Source organism: Ranitomeya variabilis, chromosome 1 (assembly GCF_051348905.1).
Source record: "Ranitomeya variabilis isolate aRanVar5 chromosome 1, aRanVar5.hap1, whole genome shotgun sequence".
Lineage (NCBI taxonomy): Eukaryota > Metazoa > Chordata > Amphibia > Anura > Dendrobatidae > Ranitomeya > Ranitomeya variabilis.
In genome coordinates, this window is record NC_135232.1 from 854,435,837 (window position 1) to 854,447,002 (window position 11,166).

An 11,166-nucleotide genomic window follows, 5' to 3' on the forward strand; every position below is an offset into this window, starting at 1 on the left:
CGTCACGGGAGGCTGGACACGCGCGCATTTTAAAATCTGGGAATCCGGCCTTGCTTAATGTAGACTCCTTTTTTCAGGCTCTATGATGAACCAAATTCTGTGGATCATGCTGAGAAGACCTTGTTGGTCCTGTCTCAAGGTCAAGAAGCGGCAGAATTGTATTGTCAGAAATTTAGAAAATGGTCTGTGCTGACTAAATGGAATGAGGATGCTTTGGCGGCAATTTTCAGAAAGGGTCTTTCTAAATCTGTTAAAGATGTTATGGTGGGGTTTCACACGCCTGTTGGTCTGAGTGATTCTATGTCTCTGGCCATTCAGATTGATCGGTGCTTGCGGGAGCGCAGAACTGTGCACACTGTGGCGTTGTCCTCAGAGCAGATACCTGAGCCTATGCAGTGTAATAGGATTCTGTCTAGAGCAGAACAACAAGGATTCAGACGTCAGAATAGGTTGTGTTTTTACTGTGGCGAGGCTTCTCATGTCATTTCAGTCTGCCCTAAGCGTACAAAGAAAATCGCTAGTTCAGTTACCATCAGTACTGTACAACCTAAATTTCTGTTATCTGTGACCTTGATCTGCTCATTGTCGTCATTTTCTGTCATGGCGTTTGTGGATTCAGGCGCCGCTTTGAACTTAATGGACTTTGAATTTGCCAGGCGTTGTGGTTTCCCCTTGCAGCCTTTGCAGAACCCTATTCCTTTAAGGGGCATTGATGCTACACTTTGGCTAAAAATAAACCCCAGTTTTGGACACAGGTGACCATGTGCATGGCGCCAGCCCATCAGGAAGATTGTCGTTTTCTGGTGTTGCATAATTTGCATGATGCTATTGTGCTGGGTTTTCCATGGTTGCAGATACATAATCCGGTGTTGGATTGGAAATCTATGTCTGTGACTAGTTGGGGTTGTCAGGGGGTTCATAATGACGTTCCTTTGATGTCAATCTCCTCTTCCTCCTCTTCTGAAATTCCAGAGTTTTTGTCTGATTTTCAGGATGTATTCGATGAGCCCAAGTCCAGTTCCCTTCCACCGCATAGGGACTGTGATTGTGCTATTGACTTGATTCCAGGCTGTAAGTTTCCTAAGGGCCGACTTTTCAACCTGTCTGTGCCTGAACATACCGCCATGCGGAGTTATGTTAAGGAGTCTTTGGAGAAAGGGCATATTCGACCATCTTCTTCACCGTTGGGAGCGGGATTTTTTTTTGTTGCTAAGAAGGATGGCTCCTTGAGACCCTGTATTGATTATCGCCTCTTGAATAAGATTACGGTCAAGTTTCAATACCCCTTGCCTTTGCTTTCCGATTTGTTTGCTAGGATTAAGGGGGCAAGTTGGTTTACTAAGATTGACCTTCGAGGGGCATATAATCTTGTTCGAATTAAGCAGGGTGATGAATGGAAAACTGCGTTTAATACGCCCGAAGGCCATTTTGAATACCTTGTGATTAGTGTTGAGCGATACCGTCCGATACTTGAAAGTATCGGTATCGGAAAGTATCGGCCGATACCGGCAAAGTATCGGATCCAATCCGATACCGATACCCGATACCAATACAAGTCAATGGGACTCAAGTATCGGACGGTATTCCTGATGGTTCCCAGGGTCTGAAGGAGAGGAAACTCTCCTTCAGGCCCTGGGAACCATATTAATGTGTAAAATAAAGAATTAAAATAAAAAATATCGCTATACTCACCTGTCCGACGCAGCCGGGACCTCAGCGAGGGAACCGGCAGCGTTGTTTGTTTAAAATTCGCGCTTTTACTTGGTTACGTGAAGTCCCGGCTTGTGATTGGTCAGGGCGGCCATGTTGCCGGGACGCGGACCAATCACAGCAAGCCGTGACGAAATTACGTCACGGCTTGCTGTGATTGGTCCGCGTCCCGGCAACATGGCCGCCATTAACCAATCACAAGCCGTGACGTCACGGGAGGCTGGACATGCGCGTATTTTGAAAAGCGCGCGTGTCCAGCCTCCAGTGACGTCCCGGCTTGTGATTGGTTAATGGCGGCCATGTTGCCGGGACGTCACTGGAGGCTGGACACGCGCGCTTTTCAAAATACGCGCATGTCCAGCCTCCCGTGACGTCCCGGCTTGTGATTGGTTAATGGCGGCCATGTTGCCGGGACGTCACTGGAGGCTGGACACGCGCGCTTTTCAAAATACGCGCATGTCCAGCCTCCCGTGACGTCCCGGCTTGTGATTGGTTAATGGCGGCCATGTTGCCGGGACGTCACTGGAGGCTGGACACGCGCGCTTTTCAAAATACGCGCATGTCCAGCCTCCCGTGACGTCACGGCTTGTGATTGGTTAATGGCGGCCATGTTGCCGGGACGCGGACCAATCACAGCAAGCCGTGACGTAATTTCGTCACGGCTTGCTGTGATTGGTCCGCGTCCCGGCAACATGGCCGCCCTGACCAATCACAAGCCGGGACTTCACGTAACCAAGTAAAAGCGCGAAATTTAAACAAACAACGCTGCCGGTTCCCTCGCTGAGGTCCCGGCTGCGTCGGACAGGTGAGTATAGCGATATTTTTTATTTTAATTCTCTTTTTTACACATTATTACATTAATGTTGTTGCGATACCCGATACCCGATACCACAAAAGTATCGGATCTCGGTATCGGAAATTCCGATACAGCAAGTATCGGCCGATACCCGATACTTGCAGTATCGGAATGCTCAACACTACTTGTGATGCCATTCGGGCTCTCTAATGCTCCATCTGTTTTTCAGTCCTTCATGCATGATATCTTCCGGAATTATCTTGATAAATTCATGATTGTATATTTGGATGACATTTTGAATTTTTCCGTTGATTGGGAGTCTCATGTGAAACAGGTCAGGATGGTATTTCAGATCCTTCGTGATAATGCCTTATTTGTGAAGGGGTCTAAGTGTCTCTTTGGAGTGCAGAAGGTTTCTTTTTTGGGCTTCATTTTTTCTCCCTCATCTATAGAGATGGATCCGGTTAAGGTTCAGGCCATTCATGATTGGATTCAGCCCACATCCGTGAAGAGCCTTCAGAAATTTTTGGGCTTTGCTAATTTTTATCGCCGTTTCATTGCTAACTTCTCCAGTGTGGTTAAACCCCTGACCAATTTGACGAAGAAAGGCGCTGATGTGACGAATTGGTCCTCTGCGGCTGTCTCTGCCTTTCAGGAGCTTAAACACCAATTTACTTCTGCCCCGGTGTTGCGTCAGCCGGATGTTTCTCTTCCGTTTCAGGGTGAGGTTCCTTGATTGGTTCCTTGATGAAACAATGTGCCTTCTTCTCCCGTAAGTTTTTGCCTGCTGAACGCAATTATGATGTCAGCAATCGGGACTTGTTGGCTATGAAGTGGGCGTTTGAGGAATGGCGACATTGGCTTGAGGGAGCCAAGCACCGTATTGTGGTCTTGACCGATCATAAAAATCTGATTTACCTCGAGTCTGCCAAACGGTTGAATCCTAGACAGGCTCGATGGTCCCTGTTTTTCTCCCGTTTTGATTTCGTGGTCTTGTATCTTCCGGGTTCTAAGGATATTAAGGCTGATGCCCTCTCTAGGAGTTTTTTGCCTGATTCTCCTGAGGTCCTTGAACCGGTCAGCATTCTGAAGGAATGCCATTTCTCCTGATTTATGACGGGTTCTTCAGGAATTTCAGGCTGACAAACCTGATCGCTGTCCAGTGGGGAAACTGTTCCTGATAGATGGACTAATAGAGTGATTTCTGAGGTTCATTGTTCTGTGTTGTCTGGCCATCCTGGTATTTTTGGTACCAGAGATTTGGTTGGTAGGTCCTTTTGGTGGCCTTCTTTGTTGCATGATGTGCGTTCTTTTGTGCAGTCCTGTGGGACTTGTGCGCGGGCCAAGCCTTGTTGTTCCCGTGCTAGTGGGTTGCTTTTGCCTTTGCCGGTCCCTGAGAGGCCCTGGACGCATATTTCTATGGATTTTATTTCAGATCTTCCGGTTTCCCAGAGGATGTCGGTTATCTGGGTGGTTTGTGACCGGTTCTCTAAGATGGTTCATTTGGTGCCTTTGCCTAAATTGCCTTCCTCTTCTGATTTGGTTCCGTTGTTTTTTCAGCATGTGGTTCGTTTGCATGGTATTCCGGAGAATATTGTGTCCAACAGAGGTTCCCAGTTTGTTTCTAGGTTTTGGCGGGCCTTTTGTGCTAGGCTGGGCATTGATTTGTCTTTTTCTTCCGCATTTCATCCTCAGACAAATGGCCAGACCGAGCAAACTAATCAGGCTTTGGAAACTTATTTGAGATGCTTTGTGTCTGCTGATCAGGATGATTGGGTGGCTTTCTTGCCATTGGCAGGGTTTGTCCTTAATAATTGGCTAGTTCAGCTACCTTGGTTTCGCCCTTCTTTTGTAATTTTGGTTATCATTCTCGTTTTTCTTCAGGGCAGGTTGAGCCTTCTGATTGTCCTGGTGTGGATTCTGTGGTTGACAGGTTGCAGCAGATTTGGGCTCATGTGGTGGACAAATTGGTGTTGTCTCAGGAGGAGGCTCAGCGTTTTGCTAACTGTCGTTAGTGTGTTGGTTCCCGGCTTCGGGTTGGGGATTTGGTCTGGTTGTCTTCCCGTCATGTTCCTATGAAGGTTTCTTCCCCTAAGTTTAAGCCTCGGTTTATTGGTCCTTATAGGATTTCTGAGATTATCAATCCGGTGTCTTTTCGTTTGGCCCTTCCGGCCTCTTTTGCCATCCACAATGTTTTCCATAGATCTTTATTGCGGAAATATGTGGTGCCCGTTGTTCCCTCTGTCGATCCTCCTGCCCCTGTGTTGGTTGATGGGGAGTTGGAGTATGTGGTTGAGAAGATTTTGGATTCTTGTTTTTCGAGGCGGAAGCTTCAGTATCTTGTCAAATGGAAGGGTTATGGCCAGGAGGATAATTCTTGGGTTTTTGCCTCTGATGTCCATGCTGCTGATTTGGTCCGTGCCTTTCATCTGGCTCGTCCTGATAGGCCTGGGGGCTCTGGTGAGGGTTCGGTGACCCCTCTTCAAGGGGGGGGGTACTGTTGTGAATTCTGCTCTTGGGCTCCCTCCGGTGGTTGTTGGTGGTAGTGCAGTTGTCTCTGGGTTGTAATCCAGGGCAGGTGTTTCTGTTGATTGCAGCTCTACTAGGTATTTAGGTGTGCAGGATCCACGAGTCCCTGCCAGTTGTCCATTGTTCTTGGAGGGATTGCCTGTGTGTGTCGTTCCTCTTATCCTCACAGTCAATATTTGTGGGGGGCTGCCTATCCTTTGGGATTCTGCTCTGAGGCAAGACAGAATTCCCATTTCCATCTATAGGGGTATTTAGTCCTCCGGCTGTGTTGAGGTGTCTAGGACGTTTTAGGTACACCCCACGGCTACTTCTAGTTGCGGTGTCAGTTTAGGGTTGCGGTTACTACAGGTACCACCTACTCCAGAGAACGTCTCATGCGGCTCCAGGGTCACCGGATCATAACAGAGAACATACAAACTCCTTGCAGATGTTGTCCTTGGTGGGATTTGAACCCAGTACCCCAACGCTGCAGTGCTAACCACTGAGCCACCATGCTGCCCATATGTGTCCTATCTGATAAGTGGCTTGAGTTATTTCTCTGTCAATCCCCATCAACTCAGATGAAAATGAGCACATGAAGGAAAAAATTATGTATGGTCAGTGAGAAAACATAATACTACCATTTACACAACTTTTTGGACAAATTTACTACTCCTGGCTAATATTTACATGTACGTTTAGTGGGGAACTATGCTAAATATAAATAAGAATTGTTGCATATCTTCAGGCACTTTTATATAACTTTATGCCATCTATTGAGTAGCTTTTTTACGCCAATATTTTGAGACAATGTTTGGTACAATTGTGGTTCACTTTGTTGCATTTAATTCAAGCCCTCTCCCGCCACGTCAAGCAATGTTTATTTGTAACTAAAAGTGCCCAAAACAAATGATAGTTTTGAACTTTTGATGCAAATTAAACCAGAGTTTTGGCAAATTTGTATTAGTAAATGAGACCAGAAAACTGAAGAAAATGAGTTTGAAGAAGGTATGTCTATTCTGTAAATGTCTCATATTTTTTATGGATTAACTTCTTGATATTTACATTTGGGTTTTTTTCCTTCCAGAGACCAGATTTTCTTGTACAGTTGAAGACTTTGCTCTCGCACTAGTATAAAGCAGGTAAATATGTGAAATTGTACACAAATAGCCATACCAGAAAGTAGATCCTAATATAACTAGATCATTTTATCATGGTAAAATCGTGAGTTGGCATTAATAGCGAAACACCGATACATTATTATAATCTTATATAGAACATTAATATACAGTAACTTCTATCTTTATCTGTGAATCTGTTGACCCGCTTTTATTTATTTATTTTTATATCCTTCATCCTCTGTTTAGCGTTGTCTGTATTCAATTAGGAAAAAGAACACAAACTTTAGCTTTAGTCACGTTGGACTTTTTAAGGTGCACAGATGATATTATTCTATGATTTTCAAGCAACTCACAAGCAGCCCAATGCCCCATGTGTCCCTTGTACGATTACATCTTAAATATGTTGATTTAATTGCATTTATGCCAATTATTCTAATTATTCTTTCCACAGACTGCAGTCTCACTGAGGAACAAGACCAGGAACTTTTGATATTCGATCATTAGTACAAGTTTCAGAAGACTCAAACTAACAAAGTATACAGAGCTATTTTACAACTTGAAATAAAAGATCTTGCGAATTAAACTTCAGTCTCTTGTTTTCTCTGTTGGGGTAGTAAAATCAATTATGTGATCAATTAAGACATATGAAGAAGATACCTAGGGGTTATAGAAAACAGCAAAAAGTACATGTAAAAAGAGCTAAATAAACTGTAATATACTGCATGTATATTAAAGGGAATCTGATTTTGCTAAGAATCTGACAGCCCCATGAGGAAGGGACAGAGACACTGAATCCAGTGATGTATTACTTAGTATACTGGTTGTAGCATTTATGATAGAATCATAGTTTTCCCTGCTGCAGATAGCAGAGCTCAGTTGTTGAGCTGTGTATAACTCCGACCACACCACAGCTTTCTGTGTACATTGTATAGTGACAGAGAGCTGCTAATCAGTGCTGGGAATGTGGCTGGACTAGGATGCACAAGGCCAGTTGTCCTGCAGTGATACTTTTACTTCTGATAAGACACTGATTGCATTGAATCAGTAGAGCACAGCTTGTTATGGACCTGGTGGTTAGGAGCACTTGGAATGACCTGATGAGTAAACTCAAAAAACGGAACCAGCTCTGGGAAGTGGGAACTCTGCTGACCGCAAACTCTACTCCTATCGCACACACTAGAAATAGCCGTGGAGCGTACCTAACTCTCCCTAGACGCCTCTTCACAGCCTAAGAGCTAACTACCCCTAAAGATAGAAATAGAAGCCTAACCTTGCCTCAGAGAAATTCCCCAAAGATAAAGGCAGCCCCCCACATATATTGACTGTGAGTTAAGAGGAAAGTCACAAACACAGGAATGAAACAGGTTTTAGCATAGGAGGCCAGACTTACTAAATAGTCAGAGGATAGAAAAGAATACTATGCGGTCAGCATAAAAAAGCTACAAAACCACGCAGAGTATGCAAAAAGACCCCCGCACCGACTCACGGTGTGGAGGTGCAACACTGCACCCCAGAGCTTCCAGCTAGCAAGGAAACATCATGATAGCAAGCTGGACTAGAATTTAGCAGAGCTAAGAAATATATTCAGGTAGCAGTAACAACAAATGAACTAGCAGGGACTTAGCTTCTGCTGGAGTAGACAGGTCCTCAGAGAAGTCCAAGAGAGATCTGAACCAATTCTGATACATTGACAGCTGGCATCAGGTAACGATCTGAGTGGAGTTAAATAGGGAAGCAGCATAGCAACATAACAAGAGCAGCTGATAAAGTCAACCTAGTGACCAGCAGTTCCGCTCGAAGCCACCAGAGGGAGCCCAAGAGCAGAACTAACCAAAGTACCATTCATGACCACAGGAGGGAGTCCGAGAACGGAATTCACAACAGTACCCCCCCCTTGAGGAGGGGTCACCGAACCCTCACCAGGGCCCCCAGGCCGATCAGGACGAGCCAAATGAAAGGCACGAACTAAATCGGCAGTATGGACATCGGAGGCAACAACCCAGGAATTATCCTCCTGACCATAGCCCTTCCACTTAACCAGGTACTGAAGCTTCCGTCTCGAAATACGAGAATCCAAAATCTTTTCCACCACATACTCCAACTCCCCCTCAACCAACACCGGAGCAGGAGGATCAACGGAGGGAACCATAGGCGCCACGTACCTCCGCAACAACGACCTATGGAACACATTATGGATGGCAAAAGAAGCTGGAAGGACCAAACAAAATGACACAGGGTTGAGAATTTCAGAAATCTTATAAGGACCAATGAAACGAGGCTTAAACTTAGGAGAAGAAACCTTCATAGGAACATAACGAGAAGACAACCAAACCAAATCCCCAACACGAAGTCGGGGACCAACACGACGGCGGTTAGCGAAACGTTGAGCCTTCTCCTGGGACAACGTCAGATTGTCCACTACGTGAATCCAAATTTGCTGCAACCTGTCCACCACAGAATCCACACCAGGACAGTCAGAAGGCTCAACCTGCCCCGAAGAAAAACGAGGATGAAAACCAGAGTTGCAAAAAAAAGGCGAAACCAAAGTAGCCGAACTAGCCCGATTATTAAGGGCGAATTCAGCCAATGGCAAGAAGGTCACCCAATCATCCTGATCAGCAGAAACAAAGCATCTCAGATAGGTTTCCAAAGTCTGGTTGGTTCGTTCGGTTTGGCCATTTGTTTGAGGATGAAAAGCCGAAGAAAAAGACAAATCAATGCCCATCTTAGCACAAAAGGACCGCCAAAACCTAGAGACAAACTGGGAACCTCTGTCCGACACAATGTTCTCCGGAATGCCATGCAAACGAACCACATGTTGAAAAAATAATGGCACCAAATCAGAGGAAGAAGGTAATTTCGGCACGGGTACCAAATGGACCATCTTAGAAAAGCGATCACAAACCACCCAGATGACAGACATCCTTTGAGAGATAGGAAGATCTGAAATAAAATCCATTGAAACATGCGTCCAAGGCCTTTTCGGGACTGGCAAGGGCAAAAGCAACCCACTGGCACGAGAACAGCAGGGCTTAGCCCGAGCACAAGTCCCACAGGACTGCACAAAAGAACGCACATCCCGTGACAAGGAAGGCCACCAAAAGGACCTAGCCACCAAATCTCTGGTACCAAAAATCCCAGGATGACCAGCCAACACTGAGCAATGAACCTCAGAAATAACTCTGCTAGTCCATCTATCAGGGACAAACAATTTCTCCACTGGACAACGGTCAGGTCTATCAGCCTGAAACTCCTGCAGCGCCCGCCGCAAATCAGGGGAGATGGCAGACAGAATTACCCCCTCTTTGAGAATACCAGCCGGCTCAGGGACTCCCGGAGAATCAGGCACAAAACTCCTAGAAAGGGCATCCGCCTTCACATTCTTAGAACCTGGAAGGTATGAGACCACAAAATCGAAAAGGGAGAAAAACAGCGACCATCGAGCTTGTCTAGGATTCAACCGCTTAGCAGACTCGAGATAAGTCAGATTTTTGTGATCCGTCAAGACCACCACGCGGTGCTTGGCCCCCTCAAGCCAATGTCGCCACTCCTCGAATGCCCACTTTATAGCCAGCAGCTCCCGATTACCAACATCATAATTACGCTCAGCAGGCGAAAACTTTCTAGAAAAGAAGGCACATGGCTTCATCACAGAGCCATCAGAACTTCTTTGAGACAAAACAGCCCCTGCTCCAATCTCAGAAGCATCAACCTCGACCTGAAAAGGGAGCGAAACATCTGGCTGACGCAACACAGGGGCCGAAGAAAAACAACGTTTCAGCTCTTGAAAAGCCTCATCGGCCGCAGAGGACCAATTCACCACATCAGCACCTTTCTTTGTCAAATCAGTCAAAGGTTTAACCACACAAGAAAAATTAGCGATGAAGTGACGGTAAAAATTAGCAAAGCCCAGGAATTTCTAGAGGCTATTCACAGATGTAGGTTGAGTCCAATCATAAATGGCCTGAACTTTAACAGGATCCATCTCGATAGTAGAAGGGGAAAAAATGAAGCCCAAAAAGGAAACCTTCTGAACTCCGAAGAGACATTTAGACCCCTTCACAAACAAGGAATTAGCACGAAGGACCTGGAATACCATTCTGACCTGTTTCACATGAGACTCCCAATCATCCGAAAAGTCCAAAATATCATCCAAATATACAATCATGAATCTATCCAGATACTTTCGGAAGATGTCATGCATAAAGGACTGAAACACAGATGGAGCATTTGAAAGCCCAAATGGCATTACCAGGTACTCAAAATGGCCCTCGGGCGTATTAAATGCTGTTTTCCATTCATCGCCATGTTTAATACGTACAAGGTTATACGCCCCTCGAAGATCTATCTTGGTGAACCAACTAGCCCCCTTAATCCGAGCAAACAAATCAGACAGCAGAGGCAAAGGGTACTGAAATTTGACCGTGATTTTATTGAGAAGGCGGTAATCTATACAGGGTCTCAGAGAACCATCCTTCTTGGCCACAAATAAGAACCCTGCTCCCAACGGTGATGAAGACGGGCGAATATGCCCTTTCTCCAAGGACTCCTTCACATAAGTCCGCATAGCGGCGTGCTCTGGCACGGATAAATTGAAAAGTCGGCCCTTAGGAAACTTACTACCAGGAATCAAATTAATAGCACATTCACAATCCCTATGAGGGGGTAGGACACTGGATTTGGGCTCATCAAATACATCCTGGTAATCCGACAGAAACTCAGGGACCTCAGAAGGAGTGGAAGCAGAAATTGACACCAATGGAACATCGCCATGTACCCCTTGACAACCCCAACTAGACACAGACATTGATTTCCAATCCAATACTGGATTATGAACCTGTAGCCATAGCAATCCCAACACGACCACATCATGCAAATTATGCAACACCAAAAAGCGAACATCTTCCCGATGTGCAGGAGCCATGCACATGGTCAACTGAGTCCAGTACTGAGGTTTATTCTTGGCCACCGGCGTGGCATCAATTCCCCTTAATGGAATAGGATACTGCAAAGGCTCCAAGAAAAAACCAC

At 45.6% G+C, this 11,166-nt stretch overlaps 1 protein-coding gene across 1 annotated transcript in view; it reads left to right on the forward strand.

Annotated features, from left to right (window-relative positions):
- Positions 1–6,718, forward strand: part of LOC143787851 (albumin-like) — a 30,037-nt gene extending 23,319 nt beyond the window's left edge. Inside the window, exons 14-15 of the mRNA XM_077276961.1 lie at positions 6,102–6,156; positions 6,587–6,718. Of these exons, the coding sequence (XP_077133076.1) occupies positions 6,102–6,146 (45 nt within the window). The 3' untranslated portion in view covers positions 6,147–6,156; positions 6,587–6,718. The remainder of the gene's footprint in view (positions 1–6,101; positions 6,157–6,586) is intronic.
- The last annotated feature ends 4,448 nt before the right edge of the window (positions 6,719–11,166 follow it).